The sequence below is a fragment of the Cololabis saira genome, chromosome 24 (assembly GCF_033807715.1).
Source record: "Cololabis saira isolate AMF1-May2022 chromosome 24, fColSai1.1, whole genome shotgun sequence".
Taxonomy (NCBI): Eukaryota; Metazoa; Chordata; class Actinopteri; order Beloniformes; family Belonidae; genus Cololabis; species Cololabis saira.
In genome coordinates, this window is record NC_084610.1 from 25,619,160 (window position 1) to 25,643,602 (window position 24,443).

The following is a 24,443-nucleotide window of genomic DNA, read 5'->3' on the forward strand; positions in this document are numbered from 1 at the left end:
GCTGTGAGTCAGGATGAACGAGACGTGTCGAGCAACCGTGCCACTAAATTTCACAGAGACCGAGATGGAGATGTTGTGTATGAGGTGGAGGCCAGGAAAACCACATTATTTGGTGGTCACAGTAGTGACATAACTAACAAAAAGAAAGTGAGTGAGTGGCAGCACGTCGTCGGGGTCGCCCTCGGGGCCGGGCAGACCGGTGAGACAATTCGGAGGTCACCCTCGGGACGTAGCAGGCGGGTCAGGATGTCGGCCTCGGGGAGTAGAAGGCGGGTCAGGAGGTCTCGGGGAGTAGCAGGTGGGTCAGGAGGTCTCGGGGAGTAGCAGGCGGGTCAGGAGGTCTCGGGGAGTAGCAGGCGGGTCAGGAGGTCTCGGGGAGTAGCAGGCGGGTCAGGAGGTCGGTCTCGGGGCATAGCAGGCGGGTCAGGAGGTCGGTCTCAGGGCATAGCAGGCGGGTCAGGAGGTCTCGGGGCGTAGCAGGCGGGTCAGGAGGTCGGTCTCGGGGCGTAGCAGGCAGGTCAGGAGGTCTCTGGGCGTAGCAGGCAGGTCAGGAGGTCGGCCTCGGGGCATAGCAGGCGGGTCAGGAGGTCGGTCTCGGGGCATAGCAGGCGGGTCAGGGGGTCGGTCTCGGGGCATAGCAGGCGGGTCAGGAGGTCTCGGGGAGTAGCAGGCGGGTCAGGAGGTCGGTCTCGGGGGAAATAGCAGGCGGGTCAGGAGGTCGGTCTCGGGGCGTAGCAGGCAGGTCAGGAGGTCTCTGGGCATAGCAGGCAGGTCAGGAGGTCGGTCTCAGGGCATAGCAGGCAGGTCAGGAGGTCTCGGGGAGTAGCAGGCAGGTCAGGAGGTCGGTCTCGGGGCATAGCAGGCGGGTCAGGAGGTCGGTCTCGGGGCATAGCAGGCGGGTCAGGAGGTCTCGGGGCGTAGCAGGCGGGTCAGGAGGTCTCGGGGCGTAGCAGGCGGGTCAGGAGGTCTCTGGGCGTAGCAGGCAGGTCAGGAGGTCGGTCTCGGGGAGTAGCAGGCGGGTCAGGAGGTCGGTCTCGGGGCGTAGCAGGCGGGTCAGGAGGTCGGTCTTGGGACGTAGCAGGTGGGCAGAGACGCTCCTTCACAGGAACATTGTCAAGTATTTGTGAAGTATTTTTCTTCTGCAGATGTGAGTGAAGGAAAGCGCATGTGTGACTGAGCTTTCTAAACTTTTATTTTTCACTTTAATCATGTTGTGCCACAAAGAGAATGCTGATTCAGTTATTAATGAGTTATTAATAATTGTCCTTCGATAATTATTAGTTTTTTTTTTCAAAATTAATATTTTGTTATTTATTTATTTGTTTTACACAGATTTGACACAAAGCTGGTATATTAAAGCCTCACACGGGGCACCATTTATGATGTGCCACAAAGAGAGCGCTGGTTCAGTTATTAAAGACTCATTAATTCATGTGCTCTTCGTTTGTGTTTTCCATCAGCAAGAGAGCCGAGTCTCCAGAATCTGAACCTGTATCTGCACCAGAACCAGGACCAGGACCAGGACCTGGACCAGGACCTGCACCTGCACCTGCACCTGGACCTGGACCAGGACCAGGACCAGAAACTGAACCAGGACCTGGACCAGGACCAGAACCAGGACCTGGACCTGGACCAGGACCAGGACCAGGACCAGGACCTGGACCAGGACCAGGACCAGGACCTGGACCTGGACCTGGACCTGCACCTGCACCTGCACCTGCACCTGCACCTGCACCTGCACCTGCACCTGGACCTGGACCTGGACCAGGACCAGGACCAGGACCAGAAACTGAACCAGGACCTGGACCAGGACCAGGACCAGGACCAGGACCAGAACCAGGACGTGGACCAGGACCAGGACCTGGACCTGGACCTGCACCTGCACCTGCACCTGCACCTGCACCTGCACCTGCACCTGGACCTGGACCTGGACCAGGACCAGGACCAGGACCAGGACCAGGACCAGGACCAAAACCAGAACCAGGACCAGGACCAGGACCTGGACCTGGACCCGAGTTTGAGCCTTGGTCTGCTCCTGATCCCAACCCTGAACAATGTCCTTACTCTGATTACAAGTAAGTCGTCACCCAGAACAACAAACGAACAAACAAACTGCGGATCGCTGCACCGTCGGCAGAGATGCAAATGATGGTGAAATATGAGGCTCAGAACAGAGTTAATTATTCAAAAATAATCCACTTCAGAAGTTTTGAACAATTTGTTCAGAACACAAATAATAGAGGAAGAGACATAACGTGAATAAAGCAATTAAGGTGCAGCAGAGATCGTCTGTGATGTAGAGTTCAAGGTAAATAACACAAACCTTGACTGACGCATGAGGGGATGACTGAAGCAAGATAGAGTGTTATCGCTTCACAACAAGACTTCAGAAGCTGTTACTTGGACCTGTCAACCAATCACAGTCCAGCATCTGCAGACCAATCCTCTTTTCTCTCCATTTCTGCAGCATTCAGCTTCAAACACGTGACGATGTGACGTCTGATTACCAGAATGACTTCAGGGAAGTGATGACCTCCGGGAGTGACGACTATATTGTAAGTCAAACTGCTTCCAGTCTTAAATCACAACCTCCTTTGTTCCTGAATGAGAAACTCAAGAGTTCCTTGTTCTTCAGCTTCTTCAGCTGATGGAAGCAGAGATCTCTCTCTTTGAGAGAAAATGATGTTACAGACAACGAATACATCACTAATCCAACAGACCTGTCAGATCGTCTTGTTAAACTGATGCTAACGCAGAAGGGCCAACTTTTGCAATTCCTAATTTGACCACCAGAGGCTCCAGAAGTGAGGCAGTCTCGTAGTCTGTAGAGGAAGAACCGGACAAACGCTCTGACGTCACCGACAGGGTTTCTGCAAACAGGTAGAAGGAGCAGGACTGGAAACCTCCTGGAAACCTCCTGGAACACGTCCACGTTATGTGGATGCGGTGGTCGAGGCTGCAGGCTAAGCTGGCTGCTCCTGGTGGATCACCAGACTGCAGCCAGTCTTAACGTCTGACCAGGGATAGCTGCGGTAGCGGATCCTAGTTTTCCCTTGTTTACCGTAGTAAGGGAGGTAACTACGTTGGAGTTAGTTCTGTGTTGTTGTTTTGGGCTAAGTCCACCCTGAAGCTTGTCAATTGGATGTTTTTCTGGTTGTTTTGAGGACTGAGGGACACAGGGCCTTCTCACGTTATGTAATTTGGGACTCCCACACTAGACATAATGTGAATTGGGGGCTCAGCACAGTAGTCTGTTTTCTGCTGCCGATATGTGGGTTATGAGGTCAAACGATCTGAAGTCTATCAGAGATTGGTGCTGTGATGAGACGATGGATCACACATTTGTGTGACTTGGACAGTGTTGATCAACAACACTACCAAAAGACCAATAGAGTAGCAATCGCAGGCTTTGAGTCTTGCACGTTAGGAAACGCTGCTCTGTAACCCTTTTTCAGATTTCTGGATGTCCTGAGTTTGTTTCAAGTCCATCTGATTCTCTGTCAAGAATTCAGATTTTAAGAATACATTTATGATCAGTTCTTTCTTTCAAGGAGGTAAAGAGGTGGTTGAAGGGCACTTTGGAGAATTTGGACTCCAGGGGGCTGAAGGAATTCCAGTGGTACCTGGTGAATGCAGATGAATCAAAGGATGGTTTCAACCCGATCCCACTGTGTCGTCTGGAGCATGCGAACAGATTGGACACAGTAAATCTGATGATGCAGAAATTCTCCTCAAAGACCAGAGAGGTGGCCGAGACGGTTTTAAAGAAGTTACAAAGTAATAAAGGTCTGTTGTAGAGCAGGAAAAACACAAAAACCATCTTACTATAAAGATTTTGTCCTGTTTAAACAATAACTGATAATAACATGTTTCATTGACCTCCAGCAGAAAAATCCTTGCCGGAACTTGTTTTCCAGGACGATCCAGTCTTTCCAGCTGGTGCACCAGGTAAATGTTCCCTGTCAGTCGCATTGATTCATTTCACAAAAACTGTGAAATGGGTGTGTTTCCCTCCAGTCAGGATGCTCTCGATGGAGCCTGCGTAGAAGCTGCTCCTGATGGGGCTCTGGCTTTCCTTATTTTCAGGAGGAAGTAGAGGCGATCTTGAGCCTTCTTGGCCAGTGATGCCGCGTTGATATCCCAAGAGAGGTGACATGCACACCCAGGAACTTAGTGCTGCACCATTGATAGAAACAAGAGCATGCTGGGAGTGAGCTCTCCTGAAGTCCACAACAATCTATTTTGTCCACATTTAGAGAGACTGTTGTGTGTCTACATGGTGGCTAACCTCACTCCTGTAGTCCGTCTTGTCCACATGATGGCAAACCTCACTCCTGTAGTCTGGTCCACATGGTGGCTAACCTCACTGCTGTAGTCTGGTCTCCATGGTGGCTAACCTCACTCCTGTAGTCCGTCTTGTCCACATGGTGGCTAACCCCACTCCTGTAGTCCGTCTGGTCCACATGGTGGCTAACCTCACTCCTGTAGTCTGGTCCACATGGTGGCTAACCTCACTCCTGTAGTCTGTCTGGTCTACATGTTGGCTAACTTCACTCCTGGAGTCCCAACATGTCCAATTTGTAGTCTGACGTAGTGTCATTTGTTGTCCAAGTGAGTGTACATTGGCCAAAACGGTGGTGGGAATCGCTGGCTTGTGTGGCTTAGCTTCTAGCCTGGTTGGTTCTGCCTATGCCAAGCAGAAACTCACGGCTGTATGTGTACCTTTGGACTTTGTAGATGCAATAATGATGGACAGGATCACTGACGACACTTTGACTAACAAAGAAAACACATAATCAGTGCGAACTGTCCACATTTGTTCCGAAACATTTTTCATGGTCAAAAGAAGGAAATTAACTTCACAGCCTCGTTATAAAAACAACCAAACTGTAACGCCTCGTCAGATTCATTGTCAAAAGGCAACTAAAAGGGAATCATGTTCATTTTACACATGTGGTTCTAAATAAATGTTGGAATACGTCTCAATCCTTGTCGACTCACATCCTTAAAAGGACAAGTCTTAATAAAGTTTTTGTTTGTTTTTCTTCTCGTAGAGAGAACTGTCAGGATGATGAGTGACTTTGTTAAGAAAGTGTCTATACAAACCCTGACGGAGCTCTTGGAGGCCCTCTTAACTGACGGTGTCTTGGATGAGCGGGACAAGAAGTCGATACTGGAGGAGAACCACACCAGATTAAATAAGGCCAGCTGCCTTGTCGACATTGTGATGCAAAAGGATGAGGAAGTCTGCAATAAGATGATCAATCATCTTCAAACCATAAATCCCTCACTTTCCTCTGAGCTGGATGTGTCCGGCGGTCCATCTGCTGCAGGTGAGTTCACGTCCTTCTGAAATTATGGTTCTTTTCAACAGTTTGAGCATGACATTCTTCTCATTTTACCCCTTTACTATTTACTATAGAGACACTTAACAGAGAGCTCTGGTCCGGTCAGTCAGTTTCTCCAACTACTTGGGTTGAGAACCCGACAAATCTTTATTTGCTTTTTTTTTATGAATCTGAACCAGGACTTGAACCCAAACCAAAACCTAAATCTGAAGCAGGACCTGGACTGAGATCTGCTCCTGATCCCAACCCTGAACAACGTCCTTTCTCTGATCACAAGTAAGTCGTCACCCAGAACAACACACAAACAAACAAACTCAAATCTAAAAAAAGAGGCTGTTTGTAATCAGGACACGCTTGTTGGTACCAAAAACCAGCTGATCACCGAAGGAATTCACAGATCCATGTCTAGTGAACCAGGAGGACTGGACTTATGGAGAGAAGAGTAATCCATGTCTAGTGGACCAGGAGGACTGGATTTATGGAGAGAAGAGTAATCTGTGTCTAGTGGACCAGGGGCCTGTACTACGAAGCGGGATTTGGGGTTAGCGAGGTAACTTCAGGTTTAACCCTGGGTTTTCAGGACTACGACGGTGGTTCACTTCTTACCGGGGTACATCGCCATGGTAACTTATGCTGAACAGCTAACCTGCTCCGGAGCAGGTTATGTTCGAGATACAGATCGCCGGGTATAAAAGCACCGCCCACTGACCAATCAGCTCTCTTGGAAAATGGCATGCCCTTTCGAAGAGAATCCAGTGGAGCTCGGTGCGCGGATCGTGAGAGGAAAAAAAAAAGAGTGGGCTGACTTTCAACAAAAATTGAATTAGTCAAGAAACTAAGCAATTCCTTTCATACCCAAGTATCAACACTTTATCATTTCTTTTCTCCTGACAGAGAGGTATGTTATGGGATTCTGTTATAGTGGGAGTCCCGCCCCCTCCGGTGTTGTCATGGTAACGTTTTGCCCCGACTGTTAAAACAGCTGATGTCTCGAACGTTAACCGTTGTTGAACGTTAATTAAATATACTGCTGAAGTGATAGACACGGTCCATGTCTCCTCTCCATTTATTCAACACAAACAAGGTATGCGAGTACGTTTGTCTTTGCTGTAGATACCCTCACTCCGTCTTTCTAAGAAAACTACTTTTGCAAATAAACCTTTATGTACAAACTGTAAATATACTGTAGAAACAAGGTATGAGTCATTTGAGAGAGGATGAAATGTCAGACCTCGTTTAATTTGAACACGACATGAACTTTTAATTTCAAGTCTAAATATTAAGTTAAATCACAGTGTAATTTATCCTTTGCTCTTCGCTACTGAAATAAGCGGCTCTGACAGCAGACTTCTCCATGCTTGCGATTGGTCATGCGCTGAAAACACCGCCCCTTTTATGTGCACGCGCTCATATCCAGATTGGAGAAACCTGGGTTGATATACCGAGTTGATAACCACCGTCGTGTGACCGCTTAGCGTGATTGCAATTGTCCGGGTTAGTGAATCTGGATAAGGAAAAGATATCCTGGGTATGTTGAACTTGCTTCGTAGTACAGGCCCCAGGAGGACTGGACTTATGGATAGAAGAGTAATCCATGTCTAGGGGACCAGGAGGACTGGAGTTATGGATAAAGGAGTTATCCATGTCTAGTGGACCAGTGGTCCGTTTCACAAAGCAGGTTCAACAAACACTGAGTCTAATCCTGAACTCTTAGTTGATCTACTCTGAGATCAGAAACTCTGAGTTTTCGGTTCCAGAACAGCGGATTTGAGGTAATTTACTCAACTCTAAGTAGTTTCACCGGGAGTTAAGCGCGAGCGTGAGGGAAATAAAAAGCCAGCATCAGTAGATTGCTGATACAAGGATTCACCATGGTAACCGGCGACACAAAAGAGCGACATACATTTTCTTTTTTTTCTTTTTAACTTTATTTATCTTTTCAATTTACAAAATCCCTTTGAGGAAACGTTAGTTTGCATCTGAAGATCCACATACTTCACGCCACTGGAGTTAGAAGCGTTAATACGTGCATATGGCGAGTATGAGAGCATATTTTGAAAAAAAAAATGAAATTTTATTGTCAATTAGATCAGGGCCGTCAATTGGGTACGGCAGCTGCCACACCTCGGCTTCAGGGGAGAATGTAAATGTTTTTTTTTAAATACATTTATGGAATTACTCTGTATCTATTTGTATTAATGTATTCTATTACTTCATACATATAAAATAACTACAAATGGAATATCAGAACAACATGATGGATTTCAGTAGGTATTATCTATCCCAACACTTGTACCCCCCCCTCATATCTTGAAATGTCCCAGCGTCCCTGACGACAGTGGTCGCTATCAATCTCGTTTTTAGTGCGCTCTGCAGATATAATATATGTCCTGCCATTTTCTTTCTTTTTATTTAAATTGATTTATTTTATTATATTTATGTTACTTATGTAATGACTTATGCACTTCATCCACTTTATGTCTCATACTGTATTTGTTTATTTAATTCCTTGATGCCTGACTGTCCACGGTCAATGTTCTGACTGTAATTGGAACTTTTAAATAAAGTTTTAAATAAAGTTAAAAAAAAGTGCGCTCTGCAGTGTTACTAACTTACAAAAATTAAAAGGAAGCAGACAACCACACAATAAAAAAAAAGAAAGAAGGCAAGTGATGGGTCCAGAAGATATTAACGAGGCTGTTAGCCACTGATGGATTAATTATGCAAGTTCATCTCAAAGTAAGATATACATCCTCTTATACATCTGTTTAAGGGAAATATTTGACTTTTTTTTTACTCTCCCTCTCCTTTTTGCATTTGGACTTTAACTGTTTGAAGTTAAAATCTGATGTCCCTGTGATATTGTTGCACTGACATAGTGAATAAAGTGAACGAGTTAAATTGCGTTTGTTAGATAAGCCTTTTCTGCTCTCTAACTCTGCCGCTTGCTGTCCGTGGTGCAGAAAACAGATGCGTATTGCGTAAAGACCCATTGGCTGAATTGACGCCACTGAGGGAGGAGACAGAGAGAAACTCCAGGTTCGCTGAAATAAACCTGGTCCCGACCAGGTTAGGTTCAGAGCGTCTGTTACTACGGTAACTGACCGAGAGCTTAAGTTACCTCTCTTTGTGGAACAGGCTAGAGTTACCTCTCTTTCTCTGGTTTGAGTTACCTCCCTTTGTGAAACGGAAAACTCAGAGTTTCCCTCATTTCAGGGTTAACAGACTCAGAGTTCTCACTAAACCTGCTTTGTGAAACGGGCCCCTGCTTTGTGAAACGGACCCCAGGAGGACTGGACTTATGGATAGAAGAGTAATCCATGTCTAGTGGACCAGGAGGACTGGACTTATGGATAGAGGAGTAGCAGCGAAAGGAAAGGGAAGGTTTACAGACAGAGAAGACAGACCTCCTCCATGGTTGGAGACATCAGGAGACCAAGAGAAGGATATGGAGGAGGAGAGGATGAGAAAGAGGAGGTGGAGGAGGAGGAGATGAGGAAGAGGAGGTGGAGCAGGAGGAGATGAGGAAGAGGTTAAGTCAAGTCAAGTCAGATTTATTTGTATAGCACAATTCGTGCACACAGCAGCTCAAAGTGCTTTACATAAAAACGTTCCAATACAATCAACAATTAATTGCAATCAACATCATACAGAACACAATAAAAACATTAACAGTTGGATTAAAAAAATAAAGTTAAAAATTTAAATAGAAGTAAGAAATAAAAGCTGAAAATCGATAAAAAGTGCTGCGGTTTAGCAGCAGTTAAAAGCAGAAGTAAACATAAGGGTCTTTAGCTTAGTTTTAAAAATAGGTAAAGTTGGGGCAGATCTAAGGTATTCCGGGAGCTTATTCCAGCTATAAGTGGCGTAGTAGCAGAAAGCGGCTTGGCCATGCTTGGTTTTGGTCCTAGGAACAGTTAGCAGACCAGTCCCTGATGATCTTAGGTTAGGCTGTCTTTGGGAGTGACGAGGATTGCTAGCATGAACAAGCACCAGACCAGATCTGGAGGGGAGTTCACCTAACCTGGAGAATGTGTTCAACCATATCCCTCGGGGACTCCAGGGAGGTTTCGCCTCACCATGGCTGCCCTCCGTTGCTCATTCTGGTCAAAACTTTTAGTGACAGAAGGACAGTCTGGCATCTGCAGACCAATGTCAGGGTTTGACATTTCCCCCAGTTTGTGTTTTCAGTTCTGCCCCTCCTGTTGCCCATCTGCCCCGATTGTTCGCACCTGTGTCTCGTTATCTCCTGGGTATATCTGGTCTTGTCTTTCCCTGCCTCATGTCGGTCCGTACTGTTTGCTCCCTCCGTGTGTCCTGTCAGGTTTATGGTTTTTGCTCTCCTGTTTTGTTAATCCTGCTCTGCAGCGTTTTTGGTTCTTGTTTTTTCTAAATAAATCTGTTTTTTTGCATCTCCTGCCTCCTGCGTTTGGGTCCTCAACAAACACCAACTGTGACAACCAATCCTCTATTCTCTCTTTTTCTGCAGCATTCAGCCTCAAACACATGACGATGTGACGTCTGAGGACCAGGATGACTCCAGGGAAGTCATGACCTCCGGGAGTGACGACTATATTGTAAGTCAAACTGCTTTCAGTCTTAAATCACAATCTCCTTTGTTCCTGAATGAGAAACTGAAGAGTTCCTTGTTCTTCAGCTTCTTCATCTGATGGAAGCAGAGATCTCTCTCTTTCAGGGAAAATTATGTTACTGACAACGAATACATCATCATTACAACAGACCCGTCAGTCGATGCTAACGCAGAAGGGCCAATTTTGCAATTCCTAATTTGACCACCAGAGGCTCCAGAAGTGAGGCAGTCTGGTAGTCTGTAGAGGAAGAACCGGACAAAGCAGCTAACGCCTGAGAGGCTGTTAGAAATGTCTACCGCCGTAGACGGGGTGGATACGAAGCTAGCAGAGGTTGCTCAAGTGTTCAGTGATCCAGTGTAGATCTTGATCCAGTTTCTGAACCTCAACCAGGTCTGTCCCCCCGAAGATCTCCGCTTAACCCTTTCGTATTCAGGAGGTGGAGACACGCAACAAAGAGCTGTTAGTGCAAGCGACGCATCTCCGGATCAGAGCTCTTGAAAAGAGTTGACCCGTGTCCATAGCTATGTCCCCTCAAAGCACACACGTTGACGTCAGTAAACACACCACATTAGTTCCTTTGTTTCAGTCAGTGTGACTCTTATTTTGGTGCCTTTGAGCGCATGGCTAGTGCACTAAATTAGTGTTGGTCTCTGCCGTTGCAGTGCTAACTTGAAAAGAACGGTGTTGCAAAGACACCTGGCTGCAGCAAGCCTTGTTCTAATGAGGAAAGAGAAAAGACCTACGATCCCTGGTGGTGTGGGATCTGTTTGTTTCAGACATGTCCACATCAGACACACTAACCTTTGAGATGCTCAGACCATCAGAGCCAGCAGGTCTAGCTCCGCCCCCTATTGTGTTTGCTCTCTGTTACATGCAGCGTCGGTCCAAAGTTGTCCAGAGTTGCCCAGGTCTTTAGTCCCTTTGTCCGAGGATTGTCCTGAGGACTGTCCACATGTCCTAAGGGTTGTCCACATGTCTTTTTTTGTCCACATGTCCTGAGGGTTGTCCTGAGGGTTGCCCACATGTCCTGAGGGTTGTCCACATGTCTTTTTTTGTCCACATGTCCTGAGGGTTGTCCTGAGTGTTGTCCACATGTCCTGAGGGTTGTCCACATGTATTGAGGGTTGTCCACATGTCCTGAGGGTTGTCCACATGTCCTGAGGGTTGTCCACATGTCCTGAGGATTGTCCACATGTCCTGAGGATTGTTCACATGGATGTTAAAATCAGCAACAATGATTACACAGTTAAATCAACACAGAGCACAGACAGCAGTTCACTGAAATCATCAGAGAAGTTTGGGATCTGGGATCTGGGGGACTCTGGGATTTAGTCCTGCAGCTTTAGTCTTTGGTGGTGCGGTGGCTTGTCCTCTTCAGCTTCTCAAGGGAAAATGGTGGACGGAAACATCTCACACTGAGCACAATGTGCTAGATTATGTCAGTAGTTTTCAGGAGCGTCTTCATCATGCGTGTCAGTTGGCACAAAAGTTGTTGTGTTGTGATATGACATCGATGTAGATGATTGGAAGCCCATTATTACCAGACTGGATGCAACAGGGTCAATGGTCCAGCTGACTGCCAGACTCATCTTTCGTTTTACTGGGTTGGCGGGAGTTTCTTTCAAGTCCATCTGATTCTCTGTCAAGAATTCAGATTTTAAGAATATATTTCTGATCATTTCTTTCTTTAAAGGAGGTAAAGAGGTGGTTGAAGGGCACTTTGGAGAATTTGGACTCCAGGGGGCTGAAGTTATTCCAGTGGTACCTGGTGAATGCAGATGAATCAAAGGATGGTTTCAAACCGATCCCACTGTGTCGTCTGGAGCATGCGGACAGATTGGACACAGTAGATCTGATGAGTGAAAGATTCTCCTCAAAGACCAGAGAGGTGGCCGAGATGGTTTTAAAGAAGTTACAAAGTGATAAAGGTATGTTGTAAAGAAGGAAAAACACAAAAACCATCTTACTATGAAGATTTTATCCTGTTTAAACAATAACTGATGATAACTTGTTTCATTGACCCCCAACAGAAAAACATGTTATCCAGGACGATCCAGTCTCTCCAGCTGGTGCAACAGGTAAATGGTTCCGGTCAGTTGCATTGATTCACTTCACAAAAACTGTGAAATGGGTCTGTTTCCCTCCCGTCAGGATGCTCCCGATGGAGCCTCAAAAGAAGCTGCTCATGATGGGGCTCTGGCTTGCCTCAGTTTAAGGAGGAAGTAGAGGCACTCTTGAGACGTCTTGGCCAGTGATGTCGGGTTGGTGTCCCAGGAGAGGTGACGTGCACAGCCAGGAACTTGGTGCTGCTCCATTGAAACAGGAGCATGCTGGGAGTGAGCTCTCCTGAAGTCCACAACAATCTCTTTTGTCCACATTCAGAGAGATTGTTGTGTGTTTATATGGTGGCTAACCTCACTCCTGTAGTCTGGTCCACATGGTGGCTAACCTCACTCCTGTAGTCTGGTCCACATGGTGGCTAACCTCACTCCTGTAGTCTGGTCCACATGGTGGCTAACCTCACTCCCTTAGTCAGTCTGGTCCACATGGTGGCTAACCTCACTCCTGTAGTCTGGTCCACATGGTGGCTAACCTCACTCCTGTAGTCCGTCTGGTCCACATGGTGGATAACTTCACTCCTGTAGTCTGATCCACATGGTGGCTAACATCACTTCCGTAGTCTGGTCCACATGGTGGCTAACCTCACTCCTGTAGTCTGATCCACATGGTGGCTAACATCACTCCTTTAGGTGTTTTGCTGACATCCTTGGGGCGCCCCCGTGTTCACAAGTAACAGTGCTGGATGTGTTGCTGGCGATCCATACTGCCTGTGGTCTCCTGGTCAGGAAGTCCAGGAGCCAGTTGCAGGGCGAGGTGCTGAGTCCCAGCCGGTCCAGTTTGTAGTCTGCCATAGTGTCATTTGTTGTCCAAGGAGTGTACGTTGGCCAAAACGATGGTGGGAATCGCTGGCTTGTGTGGCTTAGCTGCTAGCCTGGTTGGTTCTGCCTATGCCAAGCAGAAACTCACGGCTGTATGTGCACCTTTGGACTTTGTAGATGCAATAACGATGGACAGGAACACTGACGACACTTTGACCAACAAAGGAAAACACATAATCAGTGCGAACTGTCCACATTTGCTCTGAAACATTTTTCATGGTCAAATGGAGGAAATTAGCTTCACAGCCTTGTTATAAAAACAACCAAACTGTAACAACACCTCATCAGATTCATCATCAAATGGCAACTTAAAGGGAATCATGTTCATTTTACACATGTGGCTCTAAATAAATGTTGGAATACTTTTCAATCCTTGTCGACTCACATCCTTAAAAGTCGTAATACATTTTTTTTTGTTTTTCTTCTCGTAGAGAGAAATGTCAGGATGTTGAGTGACTTTGTTAAGAAAGTGTCTAAAGAAACCCTGACGGAGCTCTTGGAGGCCCTCGTAACTGACGGTGTCTTGGATGACCGGGACAAGAAGTCGATACTGGAGGAGAACCACACCAGAGTAAATAAGGCCAGCGGCCTTGTCTACATTGTGAATGAAAAGGGAAGGGAAGTCTGCAATAAGATGATCAATCATCTTCAAACCATAAATCCTTCACTTTCCTCTGAGCTGGATGTGTCCGCCGGTCCATCTGCCGCAGGTGAGTTTACGTCTTTCTGAAATTATGGTTCTTTTCAACAGTTTGAGCTTGACATCCTTCCCATTTTACTCCTTTACTTTTTACTATAGAGACACTTAACAGAGAGTTCTGGTGTGGTCTGTCGGTTTCTCCAACTACTTGGGTTGAGAACCCGACAAATCTTTATTTGATTTTCTTTTCCTCCTCTTCTTTTCCTTTTCACATTACAAGCTGGACAGACGTGCAACAACTTAGCAGAAACTATTTGGAGTGGAGAATGTCTTTTTCTCTGGGAAGACAAGGGAATAGTCGCTTGTCTCCAGCCCACCAGCTCCCTCTCCAGCAACTGTCTACTCTACTAATCTGTATTTACCATTCCTCCTATTTATGTGTCCAAAACATCTCCCACTTTCTTCCCTTACTTGATTTCCACGATTTTGGACTCTGAACACATATCCAACACATCCTCTGTTACTTCCGGCGCCGGAGAGGATGGCGGCCGCGGTGATTTGGTGCGTGTTACTTTGTCTCTTTTTATTTAATAACGCAGCTTTCTGCTATGACTCCCGGGGCTCTTTCACCAGAGAAGAGCTGATGAACATCAGAAGAAAGCATCCATCCACCCTGAAGCACTGTGCCGATCAGCTGTCTCCGGTGTTCACGGACATCTTTAACACCTCCCTGGAGACATGCCACGTGCCAGCCTGCTTCAAAACCTCCACCATCATACCTGTCCCCAAAAAACCAAGGACCACAGGACTTAACGACTACAGACCCGTCGTCCTGACCTCTGTGGTCATGAAGTCTTTTGAGCGCCTTGTGCTGCCACACCTCAAGAAGATCACCGACCCACCACTGGATCCCCTGCAGTTCGCCTACAGAGCCAATAGGTCTGTAGACGATGCTGTAAACATGGCCCTGCACTTCATCCTCCAGCACCTGGACTCCACAGGAACCTACGCCAGGATCCTGTTCGTGGACTTCAGCTCTGCTTTTAACACGATCATCCCATCTCTGCTCCAGGACAAGCTCTCCCAGCTGAACGTGCCTGAATCCACCTGCAGGTGGATCACTGACTTCCTGTCTGACAGGAAGCAGTGGGTGAAGCTGGGCAAACATGTCTCTGACCCTCGGACCATCAGCACAGGATCCCCTCAAGGCTGCGTTCTCTCTCCTCTACTCTTCTCCCTGTACACCAACAGCTGCACCTCCAGTCATCAGTCCGTCAAGCTCCTGAAGTTTGCGGACGACACCACCCTCATTGGACTCATCTCTGATGGTGATGAGTCCGCCTACAGGTGGGAGGTGGACCAGCTGGTGACCTGGTGCGGTCAGAACAATCTAGAGCTCAACGCTCTAAAGACAGTGGAGATGATAGTGGACTACAGGAGGAACGCAGCCCCACCTGCCCCCCTCACCCTGTGTGACTCCCCAGCAGACACGGTGGAGTCTTACCGCTTCCTGGGGACCATCATATCCCAGGACCTCAAGTGGGAGCTGAACATCACCTCCCTCCTCTTCCTGGGGACCATCATATCCCAGGACCTCAAGTGGGAGCTGAACATCACCTCCCTCACCAAAAAAGCACAGCAGAGGATGTACTTCCTGCGGCAACTGAAGAAATTGAACCTGCCAAAGACAATGATGGTGCAGTTTTACACGGCCATCATTGAGTCCATCCTCACCTCCTCATATCATCCGCTCTGCAGAGAAGGTGATTGGCTGCAATCTTCAATCTCTCCAGGACCTGCACGCCTCCAGGACCCTGAAGCGTGCAGGAAAGATTGCAGCAGATCCCTCCCACCCCGGACACAAACTGTTCCAGACTCTTCCCTCTGGCAGGAGGCTGCGGTCCATCAGGACCAAAACCTCACGCCACAAGAACAGTTTTTTCCCGTCTGCAGCTGTCCTCGTCAACAAGGCCCCGGTCACCCCTCCCCCCCCCCCCCCCCCCCCCCCCTCCCGACTACCACGGACTGCCCCCCCATCCCACTCTACGTTACATTAACGTAAAAATTCCAATCCTGTAACTTTTGCACAGACTCATATCCTGCACTTTATAAACCTCATTGTACATTTCTGTCTATACTTTTTACCTATCCTAAGTTCCTAAGTCACTTTTGTACAGACTCACCCGGCACTTTAAAACCTCATTTTGTACATTTTCGGTCTACATTTTATTTTACTGTTTATACTTTTTATTGTTTATACATTTCATTTTATCCCTTATATATTTAGGGCCCGAGCACTTGCAGTGCGAAGGCCCTATTGTATTTGCAGGAATTCTTCTTCTTCTTCTTCTTCTTCTTCTGACAAAAGGAAGGCCTTTTTGCCCCCCTAAGCGTGCCCAAAAAGTCACCAAATTTTGCACCCAAGCCAGGCCTGGCGAAAAATTTGATATTTAATGGTTTGCATTTATGGGCGTGGCAAAATGGCTCAACAGCGCCCCTTTGAAAACGTTGTGCCTCAAGCCCCACGATACGGTTTGACATACATGCACGGAAATCGGTACACACCTGTATCATGGCCCAACTTAAAGAAAAGTCTCCTGCCGTCATGCCCGAAACCGAACAGGATGTCGGCCATTTTGAATTAATCGTGTCATTTTGGCGAAATTAATGCCATTCCTTCGAGAATCAATTCAGCCCGAACCGTATCGTGAACCCAGATGTGTTATACATCAAAATGTGCGTCTCCATCCTGCGACACCACGCATTACTTTTCTCTTTCAAAAGCGTTACCGTTGCGACGCTAGACGCCAAAAAGCGCGCCCACCCTTCATCTGATTGGTTCAGACCGAAAAAACTTTGTGCCTCAAGCCCCATAATACGGTTTGACGTACATGAACGAAAATCGGTACACACCTGTATCATGTCGCAACTAAAAGAAAAGTCTCTTGGCGCCATGGCCGAAACCTAACAGGAAGTCGGCCATTTTGAACATTCTGAATTAATCGCGTAATTTCGGAGCAATATATGCCATTCCTTCGAGAGTTAATTCAGCCCGAACCGTATCGTGCACCCAGGTGTGTTATACTCAAAATGTGCGTCTCCATTCTGCGACTACACGCATTACTTTTCTCTTTCAAAAGTGTTACCGTGGCGACGCTAGACGCCAACAAGCGCACCCCCCCTTCATCTGATTGGTCCATATTTGATAGTTCCCCAAAAGGCACCAAATTTTCACGCAAGCCAGGCCTGGCGAAAAATTTGATATTTAATGGTTTGCATTAATGGGCGTGGCAAAATGGCTCAACAGCGTCCCCTTGAAAACTTTGTGCCTCAAGCCCCACAATATGGTTAGACGTACATGCACGGAAATCGGTAAACACCTGTATCATGGCGCAACTTAAACAAAAGTCTCTTGGGGTCATGCCCGAAACTGAACAGGAAGTCGGCCATTTTGAATTAATCGTGTCATTTTGGCAAAATGTATGCCATTCCTTCGGCAGTTAATTCAGCCCGAACCGCAACGTGCCCCCAAGTGTGTTATACATCAAAATGTGCGTCTCCATCCTGCGACTACACGCATTACTTTTCTCTTTCAAAAGTGTTACCGTGGCGACGCTAGACGCCAAAAAGTGCGCCCCCCTTCATCTGATTGGTCCATAGTTGATAGTTCCCCAAAAGTCACCAAATTTTGCATGGAAGGCAGGCCTGGCGATAAATTTGATATTTCATGGTTTGCATTAATGGGCGTGGCCTAACGGCTCAACAGCGGCCATTAGAATACTTTTCTCTGCCATAACTTTTGAAAGGTTTGACATAAAGAGTCCTGGGTGGTGTCATGGGACTCGGTATTGAGTCCTTGACCATAATTGGTGAAAATTAGCCCCGCCCCTTCTTCTGATTGGTTGTCCCAATTTTCTGCTATAACTTTTGAATGGTTTGACATAGGAAGTCGTTGGTGTTGTCATTTCTGATATGCTTATGGGGGGCGGTGGCCGTGAGTGCGAGGGCCCGTTCATCGCTGCTTGCAGCTTTAATTGTTTTTATATTTGTATTGTGTTGCACCAATCCCCATAACAAATTCCTCGTGTGAAAACTTGGCAATAAACCCTTTTCTGATTCTGATTCTGATTCTGAAAACTAAGATAGAATTAAATAAAATAATTGAAAGTTTCTAGTACAAAGGCTTCGCCTGGAGAACTTTGCACACGCCAACAGATCAGGGAAATATTTAGCCAATCAATTAAAAGTAAGCAAGGAAAAAACAACCATAGTCAATCCATTAAGGACCAATCAGGGAAGATTACGCATGATACCTGTTTAATAAATTCCGTTTTTAGAGATTTTTCCTGTAAATTATACTCATCACAAATTGAACCACCAGACCAGTTTCGATCAGTTTCTTGGAAAAATCAACCTGCCAAAGTTACATCAAGAGCAGGTTATGAATTTAGATTCACCGCTCTCGATAGGAGAACTATGAAGCTCTCCAACATATGCCTAATAATAAAGCTCCGGGCCCAGATGGCTTTCCAACCGAATTCTATAAGGAATTCTGGACTATATTAGCACCAACATTTCATAAAATAATCTTTAATGTTTAGGAGAATAAAAGTTTACCCTTAAATATTAATTCTGCTAATATTAGCCTCCTAATAAAACCAGATAAGGATCCTTTGCTCCCATTGAGCTACCGCCCAATATCTCTTATTAATGTAGATCTCAAAATAATCAGCAAAGCTCTTTCCAAACATCTGAAAAGAATTACACCTTCTCTTATACATCCAGATCAAACAGGTTTCATTAAGGGTAGACATTCTTCTTCTAACAATCGTAGACTATTTAATATTATAGATCATTTGAATATCAATAAACAGTAATCTACAATTATATCTCTAGACGCATAAAAAATGTTTGATCTGGTAAATTGAAAATTTCTATTGGCAACTTTATACAAATTTGGATTTCTTTTATTGACTGGATAAAGATATTATATAGCTCTCCCAAGGCATGTGTAAGGACAAACGATCAAATTTCAACAAGCTTTAACTTGCAAAGAGGTACCTGACAAGGTTGTCCTCTCTCTCCCTCACTATTTGCAATATTCATTGAGCCCTTAGCAGCTGCTTTTAGGCAAAACCAAAATATTAAAGGCATACAATGCAAAACATTAGATCACAAAATAAGTCTTTATGCTGATGACGTACTACTCTTCCTCCAGAACTCACAAACTTCACTATCACAGACAATTGCACTCATACATGGATTTTCATCTCTGTCTGATTATTCTATCAACTGGTCCAAATCCACAGTTTTGTGCATCAACTCCAAATTCCAGAATACAGCCACTACTCAATTACAATCAGGAAACATTAGATATTTAGGCATAAACATCCCCCCTAGGCTGTCAGAGTTAATACAATTAAATTATGTTCAGCTTTTAAAGAAAATAGAAGATTAACTTACCAGATGGAACTCTCTTCTCATTTCACTCATGGAATGAATTGTCACTATCAAAATTATGGTTTTACCAAAAATAAATTATTTTTTTTCAATGATACCATTCAAACCCCCTTCCTTTTGGTTTAAGTCACTGGATTCATACGTGTCAAAATTCCTGTGGAAGAATAAAACACCACATATTAGCTTAAAGAAATTACAAAAATCCAAAGAATGTGGAGGCTTAGACTTACCTAACTTTCAGTATTATTTCTTAGTCTTAGGCTGGATTCAGAACAAGTGTTTTGCAATGATCAGGAAATCTCAGATTTACCATTTATCAGTCAAAACATTGAATATCATAAATGCTTTAAAAAACATTAATATTTGCTCAACTCTGACATCCTGGTGGGAATTCCTTAAAATAACCAAAATCTCACTCTTTCCATGTGACCGCACACCCATCTGGTACAACCCAGACATCCTGAAAAATGATAAAAAGATGGTGAACTTTACTCAATGGAGAGAGCAAATATATAATCATATACATTTTCTACCTTTTAACACACTCACTGTTCAATATGGAATTCTCAGTAACACATTTTTAGAATACCAACAACTGAAGTCCATAATAAATAAAAAATATAAACTCAACCAACTGGATCTGCAACTTTCCGCTAAGATAAAAGAATTACTTAATCTAAACACCCCAACGTCACTTTGGGCCGAATCCACAAAGAATAGTTTGCGCCCGCAAATAGCGCTGTGAATTGCACCGCATTTGCGCCCGCAATTTGCCCTATTCACAAAAGATTTTGCTCTAATGTCTCTAATAATCGGAGCAAACACGCCCATAAAGTTTTGCAGCTGAGTGCAATATTCCCTTGTCTGAGTAAGTGAGCGGAGCTGTTTCAATTCAATTCAATTTTATTTATATAGCGTCTAATACAACAGAGTTGTCTCTAGACACTTTCCAGAGACCCATACCCAGAACATGACCCCCGAGCAGTTATTACATAAACAATGGCAGGTAAAAACTCCCCTAGTGGGAGAAAAACCTTAAGCCAAACAGTGGCAAGGAAAAACTCCCCTTTAGGAGGGAAGAAACCTTGAGCAGGACCAGGCTCGTAAGGGGGGACCCTCCTGCCGAGGGCCAGACTGGTGGGTCAGGGACGGCAACAGCACACAGCAGGCAGGTGGAAGCAGCAGCGGGATGACCAGGGGTGGGGACCGCAGGCCAGCACGCAGCTCCCGAAGCTCCGGCCCAATCAGCAAGTCCCAGGTTGGGGTGCAGGGTCGGGGAAGGGTTGAAAAGGGGCAGGGCCAAGGAGAGGAGTCTTGAGGAACGAACCTTCTCCCCCGCCCAAAAGGGGCCGTTACCCTGCCCCCCTCACTCCCACGCTGCAGGTTCCGGTGTCCGGCAAAGGATGCTGCAACATGGACAAAAGAGAGAAAAGGGAGGAGAAGGGGGGGCCAGCACAAGAAACTACAGGAGCGACTCTGACACACTAAAGTTTACACTACCTAGAGATTTACCAACACCAGCTAGAGGTTTACTAAACACTAACTATAGGCTTTACTAAACAGAAAGGTTTTAAGTTTAGTTTTAAAGGTGGAGGTGGTGTCAGCCTCCTTAACCCAGATTGGAAGTTGGTTCCATAGTAATGGTGCCTGATAGCAGAACGCCCGCCCTCCAAATCTACATTTAGATACTCTAGGAACTACGAGTAAACCTGCACTCTGAGAACGGAGAGCTCTGACAGGAACATAAGGCACTATCAGGTCTTGCAAATAATGCGGAGCTAAGCCGTTTTGGGCTTTATACGCAAGTAATAAAATTTTAAATTGGATTCTGAACTTTACGGGTAACCAATGGAGCGACGCTAACACTGGAGAGACATGGTCTCTCCTGCTGATTCCTGTCAGCACTCGTGCTGCTGCATTCTGGATCAGCTGGAGCCTATTCAGCAAATTACTTGGACATCCTGCTAACAACACATTACAGTAATCTAGTCTAGAAGATACAAACGCATTAACTAGTTTTTCTGCATCACTCTGCGAGAGGATTTTCCTAATCTTTGCAATATTACTGAGATGGAAAAAGGCTATTTTACAAACCTGATTAACATATGGTTTAAACGACAAATCCCGATCGAAAATAACACCAAGGTTTCTCACAGTTGCACTGGAAGCCATCGCAACACCATCTAATCCCTTCCTAAGATGCTCTGGACCAAGAATGATAACCTCTGTTTTATCTGAATTTAGAAGCAGGAAATTTCTGGACATCCAGTCCTTGATGTCCCTAAGACATGCCTGAAGTTTAACTAACAGTTCTGTTTCATCCGGCTTCATAGACAAGTAGAGCTGCGTATCATCAGCATAGCAATGAAAGTGTATGCCGTGATTCTGGATTATACTTCCCAACGGCTGCATGTATAAATTGAACAAGATTGGCCCTAGCACTGAACCCTGCGGAACACCATAACAGACCCTTGACTGTTCTGAAGAAACCTCATGTACATGAACAAACTGGAACCTGTCAGATAGGTATGATTTAAACCAACATAGAGCTGTCCCTTTAATCCCAACAACATGCTCTAACCTGTGCAGTAAAATGCCATGATCTATAGTGTCAAAAGCAGCACTGAGGTCCAGTAGAACCAGTATGGAAACTAATCCCTTATCTGAGGCCATAAAGAGATCATTCGTGACTCGAACCAGTGCTGTCTCTGTGCTATGATGCATTCTGAACCCTGACTGAAAGACTTCAAACAGATCATTTCTATACAAATAGTCACATAACTGGCTTGAAACTGCCTTTTCCAGAATTTTAGATACAAATGGAAGGTTGGAAATTGGTCTATAATTAGCTAAGGTGTCTGGGTCAAGAGAAGGTTTTTCACTGTTTCCAGTGTTCTCCATATTTCAGCACACAGATTGGACATAGAGAGGGGGCAATAGAGAGAGGAGCGCTAAAATCGTACCGTGTGTAGGAGAATTTTTAAAACGGTCCTCTAGCCACCTTTTCTGCTTCCTCGCGGCATCGTTGCAACAGCTGGAGACATGCGTACTGACATCATATAATTAAATTAGCCTACGCAGCACAAGGATAGTATTGTTTTGGTGGATGAAAATCAAGATATCAGTCAGCATTCCGTTTCCATGGAGACATGTAGAAAGCATGAAACTGGACAGAAGACTGAAAGTTTCCATCTTCCACTCAAGGTTAAAGACAGTTTCTTTTCCATTTTTCTGAACATAAATATAAACAAATCTGCCCATTCACCAAATAGTGTTATCTGCAGGCCCCTAAAAGCCGCTAAACCCCTTCCACTTTGTCCAGATTCATGTGAGATTCATGTGATTCTGCTCATCTGACGACGTCCATCTCAGTGTCCCTGTTTCTGCAATTCTAATCGTTTCTCCTAAACCGGACCTCTCCTCCTCTCCTCTTCTCGTACGGGTCCTAAACCGGGTTGGTTTAGCTCCTGGCGGCCCCCATCACCTACTGCAGTAGGAGTTTACATCTCTCTGACCTCTTCATTCTTTATTTCAGCAGATGCCGGTCTGCAGCAGGTCCGAGATGAACATAAGACCAGTCTGAGGAGCAGATGTGAACATGTGACTGAAGGAACTGATGAAACAGGAAGTAGAACCCTCCTCAACAGGATCTACACGGAGCTCTTCATCACAGAGGGACTGAGTGAAGAGGTTGATACCCAACATGAGGTGATGCAGCTGGAGACAGCTTCCAGGATGAAGAGCCTCCGTGACGCTCCAATCAGGTGCCAGGACATCTTTAAAGCCTTACCTGACCAACGTGGAGCCATCAGAGTGGTTCTGACCAACGGCGTCGCTGGCGCTGGGAAAACCTTCTCGGTTCAGAAGTTCTCTCTGGACTGGGCCGAGGGCTGGGAGAACCAAGACGTCACCGTGGTGATTCTGCTCTCGTTCAGGGAGCTGCACCTGATCGGAGATGAGCAGCTCAGTCTTCTCAGGCTGATCCAGGTTTTCCATCCATCGTTGCAGAAGCTCACAGCAGAGCAGCTGGCTGCCGGGAAACCGTTGTTCATCTTTGACGGCCTGGATGAAAGCAGACGTTCCCTGGACTTCAACAACGGTCCGGTCGTGTCTGACGTCACACAGAGCTCATCGGTCAACGTGCTGCTGACCAACCTCATCCAGGGGAACCTGCTTCCCTCAGCTCTCATCTGGATCACTTCCACACCTGCAGCAGCCAATCAGATCCCTCACAAACACGTGGACAGGCTGACAGAAGTACGAGGCTTTACCGACGGCCAGAAGGAGGAATACTTCAGGAGGAGGTTCAGGGATGAAGAGCGGTCCAGCAGCATCGTCTCCCACATGAAGACATCCAGAACCCTCCACATCATGTGTCAACTCCCGGTCTTCTGCTGGATCACTGCTACAGTTCTGGACCACATGTTGACCACAGAGCAGAGAGGAGAGCTGCCCAAGACCCTGACTGACATGTTCTCCCACTTCCTGCTGGTCCAGACCAAGAGGAAGAAGAACAAGTACCAGGAGGGACGTGAGACGAGTCCACAGGAGCTGACGGAGGCTGACAGGGACCTTCTCCTGAAGCTGGGGAGGCTGGCGTTTGAACATCTGGAGAAAGGAAACATCATGTTCTACCAAGAAGACCTGGAGCAGTGTGGTCTTGATGTCCCAGAGGCCTCGGTGTACTCAGGAGTTTGTACCCACATCTTCAGGAGAGAGTGTGAGATCTTCCAGAAACCCGTCTACTGCTTTGTTCATCTGAGCATCCAGGAGTTCCTGGCTGCAGTCTACCTGCTCCACTGTTGGTCCACCAGGAACACAGATGTGCTGGAGAACTTCCTGGGAGAAGACTACGGAGACTCATCTCGGGATGACTTCCTGAAGAGAGTCATGCATAAATCCCTGAAGAGTAAAAATGGCCACCTGGACCTGTTTGTCCGCTTCCTTCATGGTCTTTGTGTGGAGTCCAACCAGAGACTGTTAGGAGGTCTGCTGAACCAGACGGAGAACGATCCAGAAACCATCCAGAGAGTCATCAACAACCTGAAGGAGATGAACACTTATGAAGACTCTCCTGACAGAAGCATCAACATCTTCCAGTGTCTGATGGAGATGAACGACCTCTCAGTTCATCAGCAGATCCAAGAGTTCCTGAAGTCAGAGAACAGATCAGAGCAGGAACTCTCTGAGATCCAGTGTTCAGGTCTGGCCTACACGCTGCAGATGTCGGAGGAGGTTCTGGATGAGTTGGACCTGAGCAAGTACAACACAACACCAGAGGGTCGACGGAGACTGATTCCAGCTGTGAGGAACTGCAGAAAGGCTCGGTGAGTCCAGATGGATCAATAACACCATCAGTTAGTGTAAATTAGCAGTTTAGTTCTTTAAATCTGGTTTTGATCTTCAAATGAAAACTTTTGAAATCAGATGTGTTTGTTTTATTCTGGGTCACCTCAAGTCACCT

General features: G+C 46.1%; 1 protein-coding gene across 9 annotated transcripts in view; it reads left to right on the plus strand.

The window, feature by feature from the left end:
• Positions 1-24,443, plus strand: part of LOC133425370 (nucleotide-binding oligomerization domain-containing protein 2-like) — a 50,028-nt gene that overhangs the window by 21,112 nt on the left and 4,473 nt on the right. For 5 of the 9 annotated variants that reach the window (XM_061716199.1, XM_061716197.1, XM_061716200.1 and 2 more), the window contains exons 6-16: positions 1,461-2,075; positions 2,468-2,555; positions 3,552-3,786; positions 3,886-3,948; positions 5,055-5,333; positions 5,528-5,624; positions 9,838-9,925; positions 11,634-11,868; positions 11,971-12,018; positions 13,311-13,589; positions 22,515-24,306. In XM_061716199.1, coding sequence (XP_061572183.1) covers positions 1,461-2,075; positions 2,468-2,555; positions 3,552-3,786; positions 3,886-3,948; positions 5,055-5,333; positions 5,528-5,624; positions 9,838-9,925; positions 11,634-11,868; positions 11,971-12,018; positions 13,311-13,589; positions 22,515-24,306 — 3,819 coding nt within the window. The remainder of the gene's footprint in view (positions 1-1,460; positions 2,076-2,467; positions 2,556-3,551; positions 3,787-3,885; positions 3,949-5,054; positions 5,334-5,527; positions 5,625-9,837; positions 9,926-11,633; positions 11,869-11,970; positions 12,019-13,310; positions 13,590-22,514; positions 24,307-24,443) is intronic. The other 4 variants (XM_061716202.1, XM_061716203.1, XM_061716204.1 and 1 more) reach the window with 4 other exon arrangements.